Here is a 26,860-nt window from a genome sequence, read left to right on the forward strand (position 1 = left end):
AAAAAAAAATACATGGTTTTAATTATAAGAAAATGGCATTCAATTAAAAGATATTGAAAGGAATCGATTTTTTTTTATCGAAACTATGGATGCTAACTAAATGCATTAAGCCTCCTTACCAAAACACCGCACTTGACCACCAATCACTTCACAAGTTGTACCTAAATCCCAACCACAAAGCGTTGAAACCAATATATGATACAAAGAAAGGGTAGAATGTTTCCAAAAACACTTTGGGAGACAACTTAATACAAAGTACATGGTTTAGGGGACAACGATACATTTAAATCTATATTTTATAATTTTAAATTACATTTAATTTATCAAATAATATTGTAAATCTTAGTTACACCTGTAAAAAGAATATAAACATAAATTAAAATCAATCTATATACCATTAGAGTCATTTAAATTAAAATTTAATTTTTACCATAATATTATAAATAATTACAATTAAATTTTAGCATACACTAAAAGCTTAACTCAATTTTTTTTAATAAAACTTGAATGACAAAATAGAACTCGTCAATTCGACTAAATCAATTCTTTTTGAACTCACCATACATTACATCTTATTTTAGTAAATATTGATTATTAGGGGACAGCAATAGATTCTTTCGACCAAACCGAATAAATCAAATTTTATATCTCAAAAGCCTGTATGAGAAGAACAATTAATGTTGCAAAATTTAAACAAAATATATAGAACCTTAAATATAATTATGGATTTAAAGAAAAACACACACAGAGCACTGCCAAATCTATTCCCAATACAACAATTGCTAAAGCCATATTGTATGTTGAGACAATACTGAGAATGTACCTGTGTTAGAATGGAATGATTGAGCAATGAGACCCCTTTTCATGGGCACAACCGCTTCTGTAGTTCCTCAACAAGTTCACTTCTGGGAATCACTTCCTCATTCGTGGTTTCGATGTTCTTCAGTTTTAAAATGCCTTCATTCAGCTCTCGCTCCCCCACGATGATCATCCAGGGGATCTTTGAGTCTATTGCATACTCAATGTGCTTCATCACCTTTTTGTGAACCTTGTACTCTGCTTTGATGTCTACGTCCCAAAGCTCGCTCACCAGCTCTGCTGCCACACTGAGTTTATCCCCCAGAACAGCCACCAATACTTGGGTTTCTGTGGCTCGGACTGCCTGCAAGTCCCATCCCCAAAGTACATCACACAAAAAGTAAACGAAAACGTGGAGCAGGGGTAGAAATTAAAGTAGTTATTATAATCAACTATGTTACTTGGGCTCGGAGAAAGTGTCGAATTCAGGTATTAGTCTAACTTAAGCATGCTCCATTTTTTTCCAAGTCTTTCATGTGTGTGGAGGATTGTACCTCAATACTCGTTTTCAAATATGTAATCATACAAGGATGTCAGATGAGTAACACAAACAATATTACTACGAAATATAATCGAGACAACTATTTACTCCATAATCACGGCCAAGAGGAACAAATCCCAGGTAGACAACTATTACAGTGAAATGATATCAAGACAACTATTTACCCATAATCAATATTTACTAAAATAAGATGTAATGTATGACAGTTGTTCTGTTTTGGATACCATTTAACACGGTTACAGCTGAATTACAACTTCAGGTTACCATATTATGAATTTAGAAGGAATTATCATAAATATTCATTTAACAATAAGCAAAATGAAAATGCAAAAAATGCAGACAGTAGGGAAAGACAGCCTTGACATGGACCACTGACAAATTTGTCTATCATATAATAAAGGCCAAGAGGAACACAAATCCGGAGTAGACTGCAAACTAAAAACAATTTTTTAGCACCACTCTCAATCAGCAAGAAGTCAACTTGATTAAGAGTTGTTCAAATGGTTCAGAAAAATGACAACATAACAGGATAGATTCAACGGATATATCGTAAACATGTTAGGAATAAAAATCACCTGGTTCTGTGCTTTCTCTTCCATTATAGTCAATACTCGCTCAATTCCAAGGCTCATGCCAACAGCAGGAACCTGCTTTGTGCCAAAATTTCCAATCAGATTGTCATAACGTCCACCGGCACCAATTGAACCAACCTGAAAAATAGGTCAACCATATCATCAAGGAACTAAATATAACCAACAAAATAAAGAAGAGTATGCCATTGCATCAATGAATGCATGTATCATATTTTCAGGATGAATGGCGAAGCAGAGTGATGATATGATATCATCCCATTGCTTGTCTTTCCATAGCATTTCAATTAGTTACATGCTCAAAAGGTCTAATGATGGAGACATTCTTGCAAGTACTGGAAAAATGTTTACTCCAGAGAAAATCTAGGTAATGGAAGTACTCGGTGACTTCTGTTTCTTTTATTTTTGAGGACCTATTTGTAGGTTTTATTTTCCATGGCCTTAATCCTAAGTTGATGAAGTGAGTGCACACATAAATTATGACAGTATCTATGCGGTTCCGTACCATTGCTGTGGAATAGAAAGTAGAGTCACCATCACCCTAGACTGGGTGTCGAAAATGGATTGATTCACTTATATTTTTCATAGAGAAGGTACACGGTTATATACACAAACAGTAACTTATCTTAGGAAACTCCTATGCTAGGAAAGTAGCCTATTCTAGATAAGAATTAAATCCCTTAAAGTTAGGGATTGTGAGACTATTTACAAGATCCTAGTTAATAACATAATCTTCCTAAATTAGGAATTTATTTGCTGACACTCCCCCTCAAGCTGAATGAATATCTTCCATTTTCAGCTTGCTTGCCAGTTTATGAAAATACTTTCCAGGTAACCCCTTGGCAAGTATATTTGCAATTTGATCTCCAGTAGACACATAAGGCATACAAATTAACCCACTGTCGAGTTTTTCCTTTATGAAATGCCTGTCCACTTCAATGTGCTTCGTCCTATCATGTTGAATTGGGTTATGTGCTATGTTGATGGTTGACTTATTATCACAATATAATTTCATCGAGCCTTCCCACTTGATCTTCAAGTCTTCCAGGATAATTTTCAACCATAATAACTCACAAATCCCAAGTGCCATTTCCCTGAACTTAGCTTCTGCACTTGATCTAGCCACCATGTTCTGTTTTTTGCTTCTCCAAGTCACAAGGTTTCCCCCCAAAAAGGAGCAATACCCTGAGGTTGACCTTCTATCCACTATGAACCCTGCATAGTCAGCATTAGTATAAGCTTCTAGAGTTAAATTTCCCCCCTTTATAAAAAATATTCCTTTTCCTGGTGTGCCCTTTAAGTATTGTAGGATTTGATTAACATCCCTCAAGTGTGAGTCTTTAGGATTGTGCATAAATTGACTCACAACCCCAACTGCATAGGCAATGTCTGGTCTGGTGTGTGACAAATATATGACTTTTCCTACTAGCCTTTGATAGGAGCCTCTGTCAACTGCTATACCTTTTGTTGCATCACCAAGTTTATGGTTAGCTTCTATTGGTGTCTTTGTCGGTTTGCATCCCAATTTGCACGTTTCCTCCAACAAGTCTAGGGTATATTTTTGTTGAGATATGAAGATTCCTTGTTGAGAATGTGCTACTTCAATTCCAAGGAAATATTTTAAATTGCCTAGCTCCTTGACTTTGAACTCCATCACCATATACTTGTTTAAGTCATCCATTCCTTTCAAGTCATCCCCTGTAACTATAATATCTACATAGATTAATAGGATAGTCACTCCCCCAGAATATAAGTGTTTCACAAATAAGGTGTGATCACCTTAACTTTGCTTATAACCCAACTTTAACAACACCTTGGCAAACCTACCAAACTGGGCTCTTGGGGACTGTTTCAGTCCATACAGTGCCTTTTTAACTTGCATACTACTTGCTTATTGCTTGAACTGAAACCTGATGGAACATCCATGTATACTTCCTCTTAAAGGTCTCCATGCAAGAAGGCATTTTTAATATCAAATTGTTGGAGCTTCCACCCTTGATTGGCAACTAAAGACAACAGAATTCTCACAGTGTTCATCTTGGCAACTGGAGCAAACGTCTCATACGTTTGAGAGTACCCCTTGGCCACCAACCTTGTTTTGTACCTTTAGGGAACCATTTAATTTGTACTTCACTGTAAATACCCATTTACATCCCACTGTCTTCTTCCTTTCTGACAATGTTACCAAGTCCCATGTCATGTTCTTCTCAAGAGCTTCCATCTCAACCTGCATTGCATTCTTCCAATTCTCATCTTCTAAAGCCTCGGATACATCTTTAGGAATGGTAATGGTGTTTAGGCTAGCATGGAAAGTCTTGTTGTTATGGGATAAATTCTCGTAAGACATGAACAAGTACCTAGGGTTTTTTGTGCAAGCATTTTTCCTTTTCCTAATTGCAACAAGAAATTTGAAATCCCTCTGATCAATAGGTTCATCAAAATTTTTCAGTAACAATATTTTGATCAAATACAAGTTCAGAATTACCTCATTTTGTATAAGAGAAGAGGATGATTGAACCTGCATTGGTGCCTTTCTCCTCAAGTAGGCCAGTGTAGTATCCTGAGCCCTTTGCTGAGATGTATTAGGAAAAGGTTAAGTAGAATTTTTGGGAATGTTTGTGGGAGTTTTTGTGGGAGTATCTGGCTGGTAAACTGGCGACTGGCTGCTCGGAGTGGCTGGGGTGGCTGAAAAAAGGTCAAGAACTGACTGGATAAGGAATAGATCTTTTTCCTTATCTTCTTTAGAAGAAATCTCCCCAAGAAGATAAGGACAAGTGAAGTAGTTTTCCTGTTCTACAAAGGTAACATCTGTAGAAATGAAATATTTTCTTGTAGGCGGGTAATAGCATTTGTATCCCTTTTGGGTAGAGGAATAGCCCACAAAGACATTTTAGCGCTCTTGCATCAAGTTTTCCCCTGTTTTGAGAGTGTATATGGAAAAAAGCAACACAACCAAATATCTTGGGCTTAAGATTAGTGAAGGCATTGAAGTTTGGAAAGAACTTGAATAGGGTTTGAATGGGACTTTGGAAATCAAGGACTTTTGTAGGTAACCTGTTTATCATATAGGTAGTTGTTAAAACAACTTCTCCCAATAGTGTTTAGGAACGTTTCTTTGGAACAAGAGTGCTCTAGTGACAGTAAGGATACGACCAAATTTCCTCTCAGCTACTCTGTTCTGTTGGGGTGTATTAACACAAGAGGACTCGTGTATAATACCTTTTTCTTGAAAATAAGGGGAGAAAATCTGGTTGAGGTAATCTCTGGCATTATCGAATCGAAATCTTTTTATTTCAGCCCCAAATTGGGTTTTGATCATGGTATAGAAGGTCTTAAAGACAGAGCTTACATCTGATTTTTATTTTAGGAGAAATACCCAAGATACTCTTCTACAATCGTCAATAAAGGATACAAACCAACAAGCCCTGATATATTTAAGATAGTGGATGGCCCCCAAATGTCACTATGGATTAGATTAAAAGGGTTGGGAGTTCTTTTATTGCTTACTGGAAAGGAAGTGCACTTGTGTTTTGCTAGTTCACAGACGTCACAATGAAAATTTTCAACATTTAAATTTTTATACAGAGAAGGAAACATGAGCTTTATTACTTTAAAGGAGGGATGACCAAGGCGAAGATGATGAAACCATATTTGATCTTTATTTATTTGGGATTCTGACATAACAGATAATAGTGAGGAACTCAGGGAACTAACTTGTCCGTCGGGGTCTTCAAGATAAAATAGACCGTTGACTTCTTTAACAAGTCCAATCATCCTCCTCGACTTTAGTTCCTGAAAGATTCATTGGTTGGGATGGAAGAGAACACAACAGTTAGTGTCTTTGGTAATTTTTTGGATCGAAATAAGGTTAGTGAACAATTTAGGAACATGAAGAACGTCTTTTAGGGTGAGGGTTTCACTTATGATAATATCCCCTTGTCCAGCCACCGTTATGGTCTATAACCCCTAAGTCAATTGCCCAAGAGCTTTGGATAGGTATATCCGAGGATTTAGAGTTTTGAGAAGAGGATATACCTGAGAAAACCAGACTACAAGTACCAGTTGGGGAGGGTTTTTCCAGAGATCCTAGTAGGTTCTTAAGTTTTTCAATCTCTTCTCTGTTGAATTCATCAGGCTGTTCTTGAGGATCTTCAGCAAGTTGTTTCGTTGCATATGCACATCCTTGCCCCTTTGATGGTCCTCCTTTCTCTGAGAAATTCCTATTTGTTGTTTATGGCGGGGCTTCTTACAGTAGGTGCACCATAGGGAGTCCTTATTTGTTGATGTTGTCTGCATATTATCTTCATTCATAATATGTTCTAGACCTGATTTCTTCTTGGTTACAGTCCTTGTGACCAGGGCTGAACTCTCCACTTAACCGTTTTCGATCATCACTCCTCTTCTTCCTTCCTCAGCACGTATGATTGCAATTACTTCATTTAGTGAGGGTAGATCCTCCTTTCCAAGAATTTGGACTCTTACTGCATCAAACTCAATATTTAGCCCAACAAGAAAATCAAAGATTCGATCTTTTTCTACAAACCTTTTCAAAATGGCTGCATCTTCGTTGCATTTCATTTGGATACACTGATAGTGATCTATTTCTTGCCACAAGTTATGTAACAAGTTGGAATACTATGTGATCGATCTGTTTCCTTGCTTAGTAGACGATATCTTAGTCTTAATCTCATAGATCTGAGCTGCATCTCAAACCTTTGAGTAGATTTGTTTTACTGCCTCCCATATTTCTTGGGTTGTGTTAAGGATCATGCACGTATCTTTGATTTCTGGAATCATGGAATTCCATAACCAGGACATTACCAGGGAATCTTGTTCATCCCAAGCGTCGAACCTAGGGTCTCCCACTTCAGGTCCAGACCCATGTAGATGGCTTAACTTTCGTCTCCCCTTTAGGAAGGTTTGAACTAGTTGAGACCACTTAAGGTAAAAATTTTCCATTCAACCTATAGGCTGATTGTATGTTCTGCAAATCTCCCGTTGAACTAGAGTAATTTCCTTCATTCATTGTGATTTCTTGAGTAGTTTCAGCACTGCTAGTGTCGACTACTTCAACCATGTCAACACTTCACACTTAAAAAAGGGTTTTAAGACAAGGGGATGCTAGAAAGGAAAAATGGTGACTGAAAAAGAGCTTATATAGGCTCTGATACCATGTCAAAAATGGACTGATTCACTTATATTTTTCATAGAGAAGGTACACGGTTATATACACAAACAATAACTTATCTTAGGAAACTCCTATGCTAGGAAAGTAGCCTATTCTAGGTAAGGATTAAATCCCTTAAAGTTAGGTATTGTAAGACTATTTACAAGATCTTAGTTAATAACATAATCTTCCTTAATTACGAATCTACTTTTTGACACTAGGAAGCAGAGAAGGGGGAAGATCTTATATGTAATTCCAAAGAAAAAAGGATGAACTTCTGGTTAGGAAATCATTCCTTTGACTTTTGACCTTCACTATTGATATCTGAATGTTCACATAAAGGTTCAAACTTGATTATTATGGTTAGATCCACATAAAACTCTTAAACATGTAATTTTTTTCTTTTCTTTTTAAAGTTTAGATGCAGAAGCGTAAAAAATAGATATTAATAGAATTCATAACCCTCAGGCAAAAAAAAATAATTACCTGCACAACTCCTTTGAAAACAGCTTCAAATATGACTCCAGTATAATAATCAAGACCTCTGGCAAGACTCAAATCAAATACCACTTTGTCTATGCACCTTGATTTATCCAAAGCATCAAATAGAAGTGACAAGTCATCTAATGCCTCTTTGGAAGCATTGTGTTTAAGAAGCTCACTACCCTCGGCTCCTCCCATAATCTTTGACAATAATTCCAGAGGAGGTCCTCTTATCTTCACAAAAGTGCCAATTTTATCTGCTGTCTCAACAGATAGCCCCTTTTCTTCCACCTAGCAAGTATTAATTGAATATAATCATTCAAATTGAAACCACTGAAACATGTAAGACAATACTAACTAAAAAATAAAGAGATGCAACACAAATAATTTTTCCACAAAATAAGAAGAATCAAAGGAACAGTTGCATGATATAAGTTCACACGTCATGATAAATAATTGAACAGTGGTATATTTACACTGTTTTTCCAATAGCTTTAGCTACTAGATAGAGGCTTCAGTCCTTACCATTTCCTTTTTAACTTGTTCAAAGGATTGTTTGTCTAACTTGTCAATGCTGGAACAAATAGTTCTAAATTTTGCAGGTGGCACACCACAGATTTCCAGCACTCCATCGAGTAACTTTCGGTGATTCAATTTTATCTGTCAAAATCAAATAGAAACGAAATGAACCAATTTGGAAAGCAAATCAAGCAGTCTTTGGAATAAAAGCAAAAAATATAATGCCAAAAAATGCCTTTGACATCATGACCTTGCACAAACTAGTGGGAATGAATGCTTATGCTACATCAACTGTACAGAAATTGTAAAAATGAAACACCAAATATAGCCAACTTGCTATTATGCTTTTTAGTAGAAAAATCCAAAATGTTAAATTTAGGTATAACAATCCATACAGGTACATCTGCCTAAATAGTTAGTTTAGTCTCAAAATCAATAGACACAAGACACTAATTAACAATTTATCATCAAGAAACTGAACATGCCATGTTGACAGGGAATAGAAAATGACATTTACCTCAAAATCTCCAATGTTTAGTGCATTGAGTACTTCAGACAAAATTCTTACAACCTCGAAGTCTGGTCCCATCTTTTCATATTGACCAGCAATATCAAAATCACATTGATAAAATTCTCGATATCTCCCTTTAGATGGGTTATCCCTCCTCCAAACTTTATCTATGTGGTATCTCTTAAATGAAGTGAGACCATTCATGGCCACGTACCGAGAAAATGGAACTGTTAAGTCATATCGTAAAGAACAAAGCTCTCCACCCTGTAAGCAAATATAACAAAAAGTCGGAGCTAAAACTTAATAAACCATACATTCACTTCTCTTGATAAATAATCCATAATAAACAAATTTCCAGGTTGCTGATCAAAAAGGGGGGAAATCTAAATAAAAGGAAAATGCACAAAAGAAAATACGACTTCATTCTAATGGATCAGTGCTTACTAACCTGGTCTGCAAGATCATAAATCAACTTTGAATCCTCTCCATATTTTCCGGTAAGAGTCTCCTTCAATTCAAAAGCAGGAGTATCTAGGGCAGTGGCACAATGCCTCTCAAAAACCTTTGTTATAATAGAAAATGCTTTCTTTCTTATCGCCATTTGTTCTTTTGCAAAATCCCGAGTACCCTACAATAACCAGAGGAACTTAATCACGCTACTGAAGAATAAGGCATAAGATTATAGCATTATAATGATGTAGACTCTTTTTTTCTCTTTGCTTAATTTTATAATATCAATGAAGATAAACCAACCAAGACGCAACTTCCCTATTTCCTACTTTTAGTTTTTAAACAATATTTTCAACAAATTATGACTGAAGCTAATAGGAAACATTACAAGAGTCATTTTTCCGCCTTTTACCTTAGGGGTCTTGGGGATTCTCCTACTTTCATTGCTCTCCAAAATCTCCTTCACCTTCTTCAACAGACCATCAAAATCTGGACTTTTTGGATCTAAAATGGATAAGAATTCCACGACTATTTTCTCTAAACCGTCCCCCTTACTCATCAACCTATCCTTAATCATCTCCACAATTAAATTTGTTCCCCTCCCCAGCAAAACCTTCTTCTTCTTCTTCCTCTTTTCAGCTTTCACATTCCCTCCGTCAGCCTCTCCTCCTTTTCCACCATTCTTCTCATTCAAAGCCTCATCGCCTTCAAGCACAAAAAACGCAGTAACAGCCTCCCATGCAACAATTTTCCACACAATCCCCAAAACCAAATCCACATCCTTCACCAACTTAACATAATCTTTCTCCAGCTCGGCGTCCACCGCCAATTTGAGTCCATTTCTCAAACTTTCCTCACTTAAACAGTCCTTTTCAAAAATACCCTTTAAACCCTCGATGCTAATTGAACCCAAATTCAATCTCACTCTTTCCAAACTACTCTCCCCTAAATTCCTCAACTCAAAGCACAGATGCAAAACTTTCCCCCCTAACTTCAGGCTCGAATTCGCAACCACCCGAATAACAGAATGCAAACTCTTAACCGCTTCCCTCACATTTCCATAAACAACAAGTATCTTAGAAAATGAATCAGTGTTAACTTTATCATCACCTTTATTAGAACTAATTGCCAATTTGGAACCGTTAAGTAAGACTTTGATGTCGCTAGAAACTCCGATGTCGTCTTTGGCGACAGATCCATCGCCGGGATCGGTCAAGTCGAAAGCTGATAAGTTAGCCCTTGCGGCCTCACAGGAGAGGGCGGCAACTGCCACGGCGACGGTGGATAGAGCTGAGGAGCATTGGTCTATGAGCTTGCATGATTCGAAAAACGATGACATAGCGGATCCGCCTCGGTGTCCGCCCACGACAGTCGGATTTTTGAGAAAGCGAAATGTTAAATAACGGCGGATATGGATGTTGTGATGCCTGCAAAATAGCTGTTGGCGTTTTATTTATCTCTAGGGTTCTAGCCTTTGCTGGGTTTTTTCTTCTTTATTTGTAGAAATACGAATATGCATTTATTAAAGTTTTAAACTTAATACTAAATTTTTGTCTGACAGGAAAAAAATCATGTTAAATAATATATTTGTATTTTTTAAAAATAAATATTTATAAAATTAAATTAATATTATATGTAAATTAAATATACATGAGATGTTTTGAGGTGGTGCGTTTTTATTATGGAATTTGCTTATAACGAATCATATAGATATTATCTAAGCTAATAATGTCTAATGAAAAGCATGCAATTCCACGATAGGAAAGGAAGTACCTTTAGAAGAATTTTTCTTTTTCTTTGGAGTGACGAGGTCTCTATAAATTTGTTGTTGTAATCTAATTCGACTTGCGTTTGTATAGTGTCGTGACAGTCTTTCAGTTGGACTCGGAATTAAGCTTCGACTTGGATTAAATGAATTGGAGTCGCCACCGACCATTTTAAAATGAATTTAGGTGGGTCGGACACTATCTTACATTATTCGCGTTTTACTAGAAACGTGTCGGGCTCGAGAGTCGGTTACGTTCAAGGAAGGATTATCACCCTTGAACCGCCCTTTCAGTACCAATTAATTCGTCGGTTGTCTTTAATTGTAAAATTTGAAAACTTAAATTAAAATTTAAAAACCCAGTTCGAATTACTTACATTTGATCAATTGAACTTTGTCTAAAAAAAGAGTAAAAAAAATGTTAGACACAAAAAAATAAATAAATAAATATGAAAAGGAATAAAAATGAAAAATAATAAAATAATAATTCAAAGGAAAAATAAAAATAAGGAAAAATAAAAAAAAATAATAAATAAAATGCTAAATAGTAAATCAAAGAAAAAAAAAGAATAAAGAATAAAAAAGTCAAAAAAGAATGAATTGAAATTGAAGAGAAAACAAAATGAGGAAAACAAAAACAAAAGATAAAAAGAATAATCCAAAAGAAAGATAAATAAAAATAATTAAATAAAAAATAGAAAAAAATAATATAATAATAATAAAATATGCGTAAGTGACGAAATTAGAAAAAAAATAAAAATGGAAGGTTGACTTGAAAGAGAAAAAAAATGATTTCGGGGCCAAATAAATATATGAAAAATACAAGGGACCAAATGCATAATTTCCCCCTTTAAATTGTGAAAACATGCGGATCCTCCAGCGGGGTCGGGTTGAAGCGTGGATCTGAACCGAGTCCGTGGGCTACCTATATAAACAAAAAATTTGGCTTAAGTCTCTCATTTCCTCACATTTACCCCCTCTCTAAGGAAGAGAGAACAACTCTCTCTCTGCCTTCTCTCTAGACCGACGAAAACCCGGCCACCACCCGGTGACCACTCAGCCGCACCACCGCCGCTCCGACCGCCAACGATGGTGGCCGGAAAAATAAAATCTTCACCGAATACTCCTCTCCACACCCCGATTACAAATCCCAAGCCCAATCACCCTAAAACGCACTGAATCGGCGTAGATCTAAGCCGAAAGGCTTTACCTTTCCGTCGTCCCTTCGCCGTTTCACGGTGACTGTTGGTTCGGTTTCTCCTTTGCCCTTGTGCTTTTTGTCTCTGTTGTTTGTATACTTGTTTTTTGGTGTTGTAAGAACCTCTTGTGGTTCGACATTCTGTTTATGGTTGATGATTTTGTTGGTTTTCTTGTGTTTTGGGTTTGATGATGTGCTTGGCTCTTTTGTGTGGATTGTGGTTTTGATCTATGTTGGTCGATGCTGATTTTCTGTGTACCATTTATGGATCTTGATGTTCTTGTGGGTTTCCTATGTGGTTGTGTTCTATGATGTATTTATATAGCCCCGATGGGGAATATTTCCCATGATATGGAGGTGGTTCCTGTATGTTTCGGGCCTAATGTTATTTGTGGTTGGTCAGTCATTCCGGGATAGGTTAGTCCGAGGATCTTCGACCGACCATTTCGCCCCTTAACTGTTGGTTTCTCCTATGTGCGGCGCCTGTGACAAACGTTGGAAACCCTAATCTTTAAATATTAGTTACGAGCTTGGTCAGACCCATTTTGGACTATCTGGACCTTATTTTGGACCCTGGACAGAAAAACAAAAAGAAAATAAATAAATAAGACATAATAATAAATAAATAATAATAATATATTATATACAAAAATATTTTCGAAAAATTATATAATATATATTTTTAAAAAATATTTAAAAAACTATATATTATATATTTAAAAAAATGTTTTTTAAATTATATATTATATAGTTTTCAAAAATGTTTTTAAACTATATATTATATGTTTTCAAAAAAAATGTTTTAAAATTATATATTATATATATATATATATTTAAAATGTTTTCAAAAACCATATATTATATATGTTTCAAAAAGCTTTCCAAACATTATATAATATATATATTTCCAAAAATCATTTTCAAAACTATATATATATTATATGTATTTCAAAAACATTTGTAAATTATATAATATATATCAGACGAAAATGGGTGTCTACAGCTGCCCCTCTTTGTCCTTTTTCGTGGAACGAAAAATATGACAAAGATAAAAAGATAAATTTTCGTTCGGTGGAGTTGAAAATTGATTTCAATCAAGAATAACTCCCTGTCGAATTGAGTTGCGGACAACTCCTCTGTCGCGAAGTCGAGTCTATCTTAAAATGGAATTGAAGTCGTAGTTCGGAACTTGAATCGGAATGTGGCTTCTCGTTGCTCTTCGGTCTTCTTCTTAAAAATTCGACTGGAAAGTAATTCTTTGATTCCACCCTATGGTTGATAGGCCCTCGAGCTGAATAAAATCGAACTCAAAAGTCTTCGTTGACAGATAGCTTTTCTCGACTTAAGTTATGCTGCCAGAAAACAATTTTTTGTCACTAAGGCACAGCTAACCCAAGTTTTCTTCTCGACTTGAAAACCTCGACTGCAACCAGACTGTAGTATGATAGATGTGTCATCGAGCTGAATGGAATCGAACTCGACAATTTTGTTGACAGATAGCCCTTCTTGCCTTGAGCTATGCTGTAAATGATACACCTTTGAGCTGAGTGTAATCGAACTCGAAGGTATTTGGTTGGCAGATAGCCCTTCTCGACTTAATCTATGTTATAAATGATGTGCCTTGGAGCTGAGCGTAGTTGAACTCGAAGGTCTTTGGTTGTCAGATAACCCTTATAGCCTTGAGTTATGCTGCAAATGATATGCCTTGAAGCTGAGCGTAGTTGAACTCGAAGGTCTTTTGATAGTAGATAGCCCTTCTAGCCTTGAGATATGCTGCAAATGATGTGCCTTGGAGCTGAGCGTAGTCGAACTCGAAGGTCTTTGGTTGGCAGATAACCCTTCTAGCCTTGAGTTATGCTGCAAATGATATGCCTTGGAGCTGAACGTAATCAAACTCGAAGGTCTTTTGGTGGCAGATAGCCTTTCTAGCCTTGAGCTATGCTACAAATAATGTTCCTTGGAGCTGAGCGTAGTTGAACTTGAAGGTCTTATGGTGGCAGATAACCCTTCTAGCCTTGAGCTATGTTGCAAATGGTGTGCCTTGGAGCTGAGCGTAGTCGAACTCAAAGGTCTTTGGTTGGCAGATAACCCTTCTAGCCTTGAGTTATGCTGTAAATGATGTGTCTTGGAGCTGAGCGTAGTCGAACTCGAAGGTCTTTGGTTGGCATATAGCCCTTCTCGAATTAAGCTATATTGCAAATAATGTGCCTTTGAGCTGAGCGTAGTCGAATTCAAAGGTCTTTTGCTGGCAGATAACCCTTCTAGCCTTGAGTTATGCTGCAAATGATGTGCCTTGGAGCTGAGCATAGTCGAACTCGAAGGTCTTTGGTTGGCAGATAGCCCTTTTCGACTTAAGCTATGCTACAAATGATGTGCCTTTGAGCTGAGCGTAGTCGAACTCAAAGGTCTTTTGTTGGCAGATAACCCTTCTTGCCTTGAGCTATGATGCAAATGATGTGCCTTTGAGCTGGGCGTAGTTGAACTCAAAGGTCTTTTGTTGGTAGATAACCATTCTAGCCTTGACTTATGCTGCAAATGATGTACCTTGGAGCTGAGCGTTGTAACACCCCCAACCCGTATCCGACCCAGATACGAGTCCGAAGTGTCACATTGACTTTTCAAACCTTGACTCTTAAGAAAAATCCCGGGAAATTTAAAACTTTATTTAAAACAAAATTCAGACTTTATCAGAGTGCTCGAACTTAATGACTTATTACATGCCAACACTTTATACATAACCAAATACATACTTTGTCAAATATTTCTGATCTGATCTTTTGGTAAGGAAAACTGACCTGTCTTGCTCCGCATCACTCTTTACTCTTCTCGAAACCTACGTGTGAAACAATCACACGCTAAGTCGAAGACTTAGTGAGGCATAACAACTTATAATGCACTTTAAAACATATATCGATACATGCATGTTCTGTTCTATCATGTTATAGCAATTCCATGCATTTTTCATATCGTATAAAATCATATCATATTAATTGCAGTAAATACATACATACACATAATTCATCATTAACAGTTTATCATATAATCACATACTTTTTCAATCAAACACTATACACACACAACATCATATCATTTCTATAGCATTTATTATACCACTAACTTATATTTGTTCATATCTCTGGATTAGCCCATGTACGTATGTGAGAACTATCGATATGTGAGTCTATAGAGGTTGTGCACTAATGTTGTCACCACAGCTCGTATAATTGCACCGAAGTGCCGCGTAGAATTGCACCGTAGTGCCATATAATAATGTCCATAAGGACCACATAGAATTCCTTAAGAATCATATACATATGCTAGGGATCAAGTATGTGTCTTTCAAGACTTCACACATGTTCCACAGAATATATATATATCCCGAAGGACCGCGTAGAATTGCACCGTAGTGCCATATAATGATGTCCATAAGGACCACATAGAATTCCTTAAGAATCATATACATATGCTAGGGATCATATATGTGTCTCACCAGACTTCACACATGTTCCAAAGAATATATATATATCCCGAAGGACCGCGTAGACCCTCGACTCTTGGCATGCCAACTATACCCCTAGCTCTCATAACACATAACATGGGCGTTATCATTTATTTCATTTCAGATATTCACATAAACTTGTAATTCACTTTCACATATCACGTATCACGTAGCTTCTTTTCATATTATCACATAGTCACGTAGTTCACTTACACGTAGATCATTTCCATATAATTCACATGTCACATATGTCATGTTTTCATATAATTTCTATCATTTCTCACTCAATCACCTTTATTCATGTAAACATACTTATCATATCTTGTTCACATAAGATCATATACTTCATATAATATATCGAAACACCTAGAACACTTTCACGTAGCTTATAGTCATAGGTCTTATCTCATAACATATACTTGTTTTCACATATATATTTCATATCATTTCTTATACCATCACATAATTCATTTAACATACATAACATATTAGGTAACATTATAATAGAAATACCTATAAGTCATATCACTTAGAGCACACATATATACTTATAGTCACATTGCTTATATCTTAATCTTATGTTTTCTCTTAGACATATATATATTCACATGTTCAGGTAATCCACCATTTCATCACATAATTATGTATTCATATAACTCATTTCATTTCATGTCTATCTATATATATATATATCCTCAAGATTTATCTTAATATAAATCATATAGCACTCTTATAATTCATATTCATATTCATATTCATCTAGGGCAGACTTATAAACATATCTCACTTCTATTATTTCTTTATATATATATATAATCTAATTTGTTTACTTAATTCAATTTCATATAACTCTTATAATCTTCTCATATAGCTTCATAAATTTCTATCATACAACCCCTGTGTTATAGTTTTATTTAAACATATGAATCTTTCCCATCTAGCTTATCTTATATGTTCATCTTATCATTTATGTTCAAATCTCCTAGTTAGTGTACTATTCTCACTTCATCCTATAGATCAATATTATCCAGCTTATTTCACTTATCATATAATAATAATTCTATTTTACTATGATCACATAGTTTATATCTCATATAATTCATAACCTTTCTTATGTAATCACTTATACTTTCTCACCTAACACATAAAAGAACAGATCAATCCATATAATCAAGCATACATACATGCATATTCAATTCATGCCTTTAATCATGCATTCATGTGTAACACTTCAGGAAATAGACTCATCGCAAGTCTTATTCCCATCGCACATCATATATTATTAAATATGCACTCACCTGGGCCTCGTTGTTTGAATCAATCCTAATCCTTAGTTTGTTCCGGAACAAGCTTTCATTCTATATCTACATAATAATACATTAATACTTATCAGTATACTGATTGATATATTCGAAACTATCACTCCTTAGTCTCAAAGAAAAGCCAATTTCATCTTTTAATGAAGGTATGCATCGATGCACTACACCATGCATCGATGCATAAATCCTATTCGATGTTTGTATTTAATGGGGATGCATCGATGCACTCCTTATGCATCGATGCATAAATCCTATTCGATGTTTTCTATTTAAATTCATGCATCGATGCACCTTAAACAAATTTCGGGTATTTATCATCGATGCATCGGTGCACAATGAATGTGCATCGATGCACATTGCCCAGAACTGACATTTTAGCACGTAAATCATCAACTCTTCCCTTAATTCTTCTATTCTAAGCCCCTATTTTGACATTAAACTCAATTACCATTACTTGAACCAACTTATATCCATGTAAATCATCTTTAACCTCAAAATCCTATCTTCTTTATGAGATTCAAGAATCATACCAAATTTTCTATATGTTCTAAATCCAATTCTATCACTCCAAATCTCTTAATTTAACCATTGACAAGTCAAATTTAACTTCCAATTTAAGAAATGAACTCTACTTCAAGATTTCACTTTTCTACTTCCTTTCTTTAATTCTTCATCTACTCCTCATCTTATAGTTTTAAGATAATCTAAGCTTTCCTTAAGCTTAGTTATTATCTAAGGATCAATAAGAAACCTTAAATTCATCAAGAATTTGATCCACAAGAAAACTCACCTTTAGCTTGGCTCTCCCACGTATGAAGAAGAAGAAAGGAGAAGAGAACTCTGGATGTTTCTCATTTACCACGTTTATATTACCTTAAAAAAATTTATAAAAATCTTTCTGGTCAAATGACCATAATACCCTTAATTTCCTTTAATAATTACCAAATAACCTTCAATATATATTCAAATAATCATTGAATTCTTTCATTCTTCTACTTTAGTCACCAAATTCTGAAACTTTACAATTTGGTCACTAACCCGGTATTGCAGATGTTACAAATCTCCCCTCCTTTTAAGAAAATTCGTCCTCGAATTTTCACTGCACATCTTAATAAGAACATATCTTCTAATGTTCTTATGTTGCTTCCCTGACTTATTCTTTCTTGTCATCATCAGAAACTTACTTTTCAATCCTTTAGTTTTCCCGACTATCTTTTTCGTTTATACATTCATCCTCTGTTGCTTATCATATCAACAATAACCAGTAATACCAATCCATTGTTGTCTTTTCTCTCATTCGATTATGCATCTTTCCTTTGACCTTTCTAAAATTCAATATAATGTCACTCATCATGTTGACAGTAACATCCATCTCTATATCATAAATCCATCTATTTCTTCATAACTTCCTAATTACCTTATAACCATACCAGACTTGTATTTCGTCATCATTTGACCAAAACACAACTTTAAATCTTCTTCAATGTGATTAAACATATACTTTAAGGAGTCAAACAATATTTTCACATCACCTTGCACACTTGTCTTATTTCTATATCAAAATTGTCCTCTGTACTTCCATATTTATCGTATCTGATCCTTTAAATCAATCCCTTTCATTTCTTTATTCCTTATTCCTTATACATAAATCATATATTTCCTTTCATGTTCACATACTCTTGTCTTATTACTTATACTCATCTTTATGTACCAATCTTTATTGCATCCTCATTACTCTAATAACCCATTTCTTATACATAACTTCATTCTTTATCATTCTTATACTTGTATTTTTCTTCCTGAAGGTTCCATGCAAATACTTATCTCAGTTTCTACATCATAGCTATATGCTCAGAATATACAACCATATTCAAATTCGCATCATAATCAATTAACTCAACTTATCTTTTCCTTCAATCTTATAACTCTATCACTTTTACTCTGACAGCTAGTCAATAATATATGTTCAATCTAGGGTACAATCCCTAATCAACCAAACACATACATCCTTTCAAATCGAAATTATCTTAAAATTCGCTTACTCAACTTATCAATTTCACCTCTATTCTCATACATCCTGAAATTTCTTTTGCTCAAACTCAACATTCTGACTTCCTGTGTCTTATAATCTGATCATCGATATACACATTCTCAAACTCTTCTTATCAATCCTCAGCTTTACTTAAATATACAAATTCTTACTTCCTTTTCCTTTACTATACCACATTACTATGATCCAAATATGCAACTGTATCCAGATCCATTGCAGATCTGGTTATCATATCCTGACAATATCTTATAAACTTATAATTCCAGTACATTTTTATCACATACTCTAGTTAGCCAATGCTAACTCTTTCCATCTTAACTGCAAACCCTTATCATAAATATACTCTTGTTTATGCGTAATATTATCACTTCGTTTCAAACTCATAAGCTCTGACTTATACATCTTATACGCTTGTCACTGATGCACTTATCCTTGAGTTCTTCTATACGTACTCATCACGTCATTAGATCTTTTTAACATTCTTATGGTGACACCTGTTCACCATATTCTATCTTATCCACATAATAGCAAAACTACTCTATATCGTTTTTTCCCGATTCCAAACGATGAAAACTTTCTATCATTATTCAGATATGATTTCAGCTTTCTGAAATCAACTTTTGATCTTACTAGGCATTTCCTGAGGTGTCCGCTCTTCATCCTGCCTGGCCAGGGCAGGTGAATAGCTATCACAATCAGGAATATCACCTTTCACTTACTTCGAAATTATCACGATCGGATTTCTACTGTATTAAACTATTCTTATTCTATTAGCAAGACAACATATTCCTTACACCATCAGATCAGAAATTTTTCAATCTATGTTGGCATGTACACCTTTTATGACATTTTGGACTTCGGTTTATGCCGAGAATCGGCTAAACCATAGCTCTGATACCATTAAATGTAACACCCCAACCCGTATCCGACCCAGATACGAGTCCGAAGTGTCACATTGACTTTTCAAACCTTGACTCTTAAGAAAATCCCGGGAAATTTAAAACTTTATTTAAAACAAAATACAGACTTTATCAGAGTGCTCGAACTTAATGACTTATTACATGCCAACACTTTATACATAACCAAATACATACTTTGTCAAATATTTCTGATCTGATCTTTTGGTAAGGAAAACTGACCTGTCTTGCTCCGCATCACTCTTTACTCTTCTCGAAACCTACGTGTGAAACAATCACACGCTAAGTCGAAGACTTAGTGAGGCATAACAACTTATAATGCACTTTAAAACATATCGATACATGCATGTTCTGTTCTATCATGTCATAGCAATTCCATGCATTTTTCATATCGTATAAAATCATATCAGATTAATTGCAGTAAATACATACATACACATAATTCATCATTAACAGTTTATCATATAATCACATACTTTTTCAATCAAACACTATACACACACAACATCATATCATTTCTATAGCATTTATCATACCACTAACTTATATTTGTTCATATCTCTGGATTAGCCCATGTACGTATGTGAGAACTATCGATATGTGAGTCTATAGAGGTTGTGCACTAATGCTGTCACCACAGCTCGTATAATTGCACCGAAGTGCCGCGTAGAATTGCACCGTAGTGCCATATAATAATGTCCATAAGGACCGCATAGAATTCCTTAAGAATCATATACATATGCTAGGGATCAAGTATGTGTCTTTCAAGACTTCACACATGTTCCACAGAATATATATATATATCCCGAAGGACCGCGTAGAATTGCACCGTAGTGCCATATAATGATGTCCATAAGGACCACATAGAATTCCTTAAGAATCATATACATATGCTAGGGATCATATATGTGTCTCACCAGACTTCACACATGTTCCAAAGAATATATATATATCCCGAAGGACCGCGTAGACCCTCGACTCTTGGCATGCCAACTATACCCCTAGCTCTCATGACACATAACATGGGCGTTATCATTTATTTCATTTCAGATATTCACATAAACTTGTAATTCACTTTCACATATCACGTATCACGTAGCTTCTTTTCATATTATCACATAGTCACGTAGTTCACTTACACGTAAATCATTTCCATATAATTCACATGTCACATATGTCATGTTTTCATATAATTTCTATCATTTCTCACCCAATCACCTTTATTCATGTAAACATACTTATCATATCTTGTTCACATAAGATCATATACTTCATATAATATATCGAAACACCTAGAACACTTTCACGTAGCTTATAGTCATAGGTCTTATCTCATAACATATACTTGTTTTCACATATATTTTCATATCATTTCTTATACCATCACATAATTCATTTAACATACATAACATATTATGTAACATTATAATAGAAATACCTATAAGTCATATCACTTAGAGCACACATATATACTTATAGTCACATTGCTTATATCTTAATCTTATGCTTTCTCTTAGACAAATATATATTCACATGTTCAGGTAATCCACCATTTCATCACATAATTATGTATTCATATAACTCATTTCATTTCATGTCTATCTATATATATATATCCTCAAGATTTATCTTAATAAATCATATAGCACTCTTATAATTCATATTCATCTAGGGCAGACTTATAAACATATCTCACTTCTATTATTTCTTTATATATATATATATATAATCTAATTTGTTTACTTAATTCAATTTCATATAACTCTTATAATCTTCTCATATAGCTTCATAAATTTCTATCATACAACCCCTGTGTTATAGTTTTATTTAAACATATGAATCTTTCCCATCTAGCTTATCTTATATGTTCATCTTATCATTTATGTTCAAATCTCCTAGTTAGTGTACTATTCTCACTTCATCCTATAGATCAATATTATCCAGCTTATTTCACTTATCATATAATAATAATTCTATTTTACTATGATCACATAGTTTATATCTCATATAATTCATAACCTTTCTTATGTAATCACTTATACTTTCTCACCTAACACATAAAAGAACAGATCAATCCATAATCAAGCATACATACATGCATATTCAATTCATGCCTTTAATCATGCATTCATGTGTAACACTTCAGGAAATAGACTCATCGCAAGTCTTATTCCCATCGCACATCATATATTATTAAATATGCACTCACCTGGGCCTCGTTGTTTGAATCAATCCTAATCCTTAGTTTGTTCCGGAACAAGCTTTCATTCTATATCTACATAATAATACATTAATACTTATCAGTATACTGATTGATATATTCGAAACTATCACTCCTTAGTCTCAAAGAAAAGCCAATTTCATCTTTTAATGAAGGTATGCATCGATGCACTACACCATGCATCGATGCATAAATCCTATTCGATGTTTGTATTTAATGGGGATGCATCGATGCACTCCTTATGCATCGATGCATAAATCCTATTCGATGTTTTCTATTTAAATTCATGCATCGATGCACTGCATGTGCATCGATGCAGCTTAAACAAATTTCGGGTATTTATCATCGATGCATCGGTGCACAATGAATGTGCATCGATGCACATTGCCCAGAACTGACATTTTAGCACGTAAATCATCAACTCTTCCCTTAATTCTTCTATTCTAAGCCCCTATTTTGACATTAAACTCAATTACCATTACTTGAACCAACTTATATCCATGTAAATCATCTTTAACCTCAAAATCCTATCTTCTTTATGAGATTCAAGAATCATACCAAATTTTCTATATGTTCTAAATCCAATTCTATCACTCCAAATCTCTTAATTTAACCATTGACAAGTCAAATTTAACTTCCAATTTAAGAAATGAACTCTACTTCAAGATTTCACTTTCTACTTCCTTTCTTTAATTCTTCATCTACTCCTCATCTTATAGTTTTAAGATAATCTAAGCTTTCCTTAAGCTTAGTTATTATCTAAGGATCAATAAGAAACCTTAAATTCATCAAGAATTTGATCCACAAGAAAACTCACCTTTAGCTTGGCTCTCCCACGTATGAAGAAGAAGAAAGGAGAAGAGAACTCTGGATGTTTCTCATTTACCACGTTTATATTACCTTAAAAAAATTTATAAAAATCTTTCTGGTCAAATGACCATAATACCCTTAATTTCCTTTAATAATTACCAAATAACCTTCAATATATTCAAATAATCATTGAATTCTTTCATTCTTCTACTTTAGTCACCAAATTCTGAAACTTTACAATTTGGTCACTAACCCGGTATTGCAGATGTTACAAATCTCCCCTCCTTTTAAGAAAATTCGTCCTCGAATTTTCACTGCACATCTTAATAAGAACATATCTTCTAATGTTCTTATGTTGCTTCCCTGACTTATTCTTTCTTGTCATCATCAAAACTTACTTTTCAATCCTTTAGTTTTCCCGACTATCTTTTTCGTTTATACATTCATCCTCTGTTGCTTATCATATCAACAATAACCAGTAATACCAATCCATTGTTGTCTTTTCTCTCATTCGATTATGCATCTTTCCTTTGACCTTTCTAAAATTCAATATAATGTCACTCATCATGTTGACAGTAACATCCATCTCTATATCATAAATCCATCTATTTCTTCATAACTTCCTAATTACCTTATAACCATACCAGACTTGTATTTCGTCATCATTTGACCAAAACACAACTTTAAATCTTCTTCAATGTGATTAAACATATACTTTAAGGAGTCAAACAATATTTTCACATCACCTTGCACACTTGTCTTATTTCTATATCAAAATTGTCCTCTGTACTTCCATATTTATCGTATCTGATCCTTTAAATCAATCCCTTTCATTTCTTTATTCCTTATTCCTTATACATAAATCATATATTTCCTTTCATGTTCACATACTCTTGTCTTATTACTTATACTCATCTTTATGTACCAATCTTTATTGCATCCTCATTACTCTAATAACCCATTTCTTATACATAACTTCATTCTTTATCATTCTTATACTTGTATTTTTCTTCCTGAAGGTTCCATGCAAATACTTATCTCAGTTTCTACATCATAGCTATATGCTCAGAATATACAACCATATTCAAATTCGCATCATAATCAATTAACTCAACTTTATCTTTTCCTTCAATCTTATAACTCTATCACTTTTACTCTGACAGCTAGTCAATAATATATGTTCAATCTAGGGTACAATCCCTAATCAACCAAACACATACATCCTTTCAAATCGAAATTATCTTAAAATTCGCTTACTCAACTTATCAATTTCACCTCTATTCTCATACATCCTGAAATTTCTTTTGCTCAAACTCAACATTCTGACTTCCTGTGTCTTATAATCTGATCATCGATATACACATTCTCAAACTCTTCTTATCAATCCTCAGCTTTACTTAAATATACAAATTCTTACTTCCTTTTCCTTTACTATACCACATTACTATGATCCAAATATGCAACTGTATCCAGATCCATTGCAGATCTGGTTATCATATCCTGACAATATCTTATAAACTTATAATTCCAGTACATTTTTATCACATACTCTAGTTAGCCAATGCTAACTCTTTCCATCTTAACTGCAAACCCTTATCATAAATATACTCTTGTTTATGCGTAATATTATCACTTCGTTTCAAACTCATAAGCTCTGACTTATACATCTTATACGCTTGTCACTGATGCACTTATCCTTGAGTTCTTCTATACGTACTCATCACGTCATTAGATCTTTTTAACATTCTTATGGTGACACCTGTTCACCATATTCTATCTTATCCACATAATAGCAAAACTACTCTATATCGTTTTTTCCCGATTCCAAACGATGAAAACTTTCTATCATTATTCAGATATGATTTCAGCTTTCTGAAATCAACTTTTGATCTTACTAGGCATTTCCTGAGGTGTCCGCTCTTCATCCTGCCTGGCCAGGGCAGGTGAATAGCTATCACAATCAGGAATATCACCTTTCACTTACTTCGAAATTATCACGATCGGATTTCTACTGTATTAAACTATTCTTATTCTATTAGCAAGACAACATATTCCTTACACCATCAGATCAGAAATTTTTCAATCTATGTTGGCATGTACACCTTTTATGACATTTTGGACTTCGGTTTATGCCGAGAATCGGCTAAACCATAGCTCTGATACCATTAAATGTAACACCCCAACCCGTATCCGACCCAGATACGAGTCCGAAGTGTCACATTGACTTTTCAAACCTTGACTCTTAAGAAAAATCCCGGGAAATTTAAAACTTTATTTAAAACAAAATACAGACTTTATCAGAGTGCTCGAACTTAATGACTTATTACATGCCAACACTTTATACATAACCAAATACATACTTTGTCAAATATTTCTGATCTGATCTTTTGGTAAGGAAAACTGACCTGTCTTGCTCCGCATCACTCTTTACTCTTCTCGAAACCTACGTGTGAAACAATCACACGCTAAGTCGAAGACTTAGTGAGGCATAACAACTTATAATGCACTTTAAAACATATATCGATACATGCATGTTCTGTTCTATCATGTCATAGCAATTCCATGCATTTTTCATATCGTATAAAATCATATCAGATTAATTGCAGTAAATACATACATACACATAATTCATCATTAACAGTTTATCATATAATCACATACTTTTTCAATCAAACACTATACACACACAACATCATATCATTTCTATAGCATTTATCATACCACTAACTTATATTTGTTCATATCTCTGGATTAGCCCATGTACGTATGTGAGAACTATCGATATGTGAGTCTATAGAGGTTGTGCACTAATGCTGTCACCACAGCTCGTATAATTGCACCGAAGTGCCGCGTAGAATTGCACCGTAGTGCCATATAATAATGTCCATAAGGACCGCATAGAATTCCTTAAGAATCATATACATATGCTAGGGATCAAGTATGTGTCTTTCAAGACTTCACACATGTTCCACAGAATATATATATATCCCGAAGGACCGCGTAGAATTGCACCGTAGTGCCATATAATGATGTCCATAAGGACCACATAGAATTCCTTAAGAATCATATACATATGCTAGGGATCATATATGTCTCACCAGACTTCACACATGTTCCAAAGAATATATATATCCCGAAGGACCGCGTAGACCCTCGACTCTTGGCATGCCAACTATACCCCTAGCTCTCATGACACATAACATGGGCGTTATCATTTATTTCATTTCAGATATTCACATAAACTTGTAATTCACTTTCACATATCACGTATCACGTAGCTTCTTTTCATATTATCACATAGTCACGTAGTTCACTTACACGTAAATCATTTCCATATAATTCACATGTCACATATGTCATGTTTTCATATAATTTCTATCATTTCTCACCCAATCACCTTTATTCATGTAAACATACTTATCATATCTTGTTCACATAAGATCATATACTTCATATAATATATCGAAACACCTAGAACACTTTCACGTAGCTTATAGTCATAGGTCTTATCTCATAACATATACTTGTTTTCACATATATATTTCATATCATTTCTTATACCATCACATAATTCATTTAACATACATAACATATTATGTAACATTATAATAGAAATACCTATAAGTCATATCACTTAGAGCACACATATATACTTATAGTCACATTGCTTATATCTTAATCTTATGCTTTCTCTTAGACAAATATATATTCACATGTTCAGGTAATCCACCATTTCATCACATAATTATGTATTCATATAACTCATTTCATTTCATGTCTATCTATATATATATATATCCTCAAGATTTATCTTAATATAAATCATATAGCACTCTTATAATTCATATTCATCTAGGGCAGACTTATAAACATATCTCACTTCTATTATTTCTTTATATATATATATATATAATCTAATTTGTTTACTTAATTCAATTTCATATAACTCTTATAATCTTCTCATATAGCTTCATAAATTTCTATCATACAACCCCTGTGTT

At 34.4% G+C, this 26,860-nt stretch overlaps 1 protein-coding gene across 1 annotated transcript; it reads right to left on the reverse strand.

Moving 5' to 3' along the window:
• Window positions 1–770: 770 nt before the first annotated feature.
• On the reverse strand, window positions 771–10,510 carry LOC120174141 (histidine--tRNA ligase, cytoplasmic-like). Its single transcript, XM_039181103.1, has 7 exons — window positions 9,493–10,510; window positions 9,079–9,258; window positions 8,637–8,894; window positions 8,126–8,260; window positions 7,604–7,891; window positions 1,936–2,070; window positions 771–1,162 (listed from the first exon to the last, which is right to left on the reverse strand). Exons 1-7 carry the CDS (start codon window positions 10,417–10,419, stop codon window positions 863–865), a joined length of 2,223 nt encoding a protein of 740 aa, XP_039037034.1. The 5' UTR covers window positions 10,420–10,510; the 3' UTR covers window positions 771–862.
• Between the last annotated feature and the right edge of the window lie 16,350 nt (window positions 10,511–26,860).

The sequence above is a fragment of the Hibiscus syriacus genome, unplaced genomic scaffold, assembly GCF_006381635.1.
Source record: "Hibiscus syriacus cultivar Baekdansim isolate YM2019G1 unplaced genomic scaffold, ASM638163v2 tig00112000_pilon, whole genome shotgun sequence".
In the NCBI taxonomy this organism is placed as follows: Eukaryota; Viridiplantae; Streptophyta; class Magnoliopsida; order Malvales; family Malvaceae; genus Hibiscus; species Hibiscus syriacus.

Excerpts from the sequence above, each read along its gene's own strand:
- LOC120174141 (XM_039181103.1), bottom strand. The coding sequence starts at position 10,419 with ATGTCATCGTTTTTCGAATCATGCAAGCTCATAGACCAATGCTCCTCA. Across the intron at positions 9,259-9,492 it reads GAATCCCCAAGACCCCTAAG|GGTACTCGGGATTTTGCAAA; the intron begins GTAAAAGGCGGA and ends TGGTTATTGTAG. Across the intron at positions 8,895-9,078 it reads TTTATGATCTTGCAGACCAG|GGTGGAGAGCTTTGTTCTTT; the intron begins GTTAGTAAGCAC and ends ATTTGCTTACAG.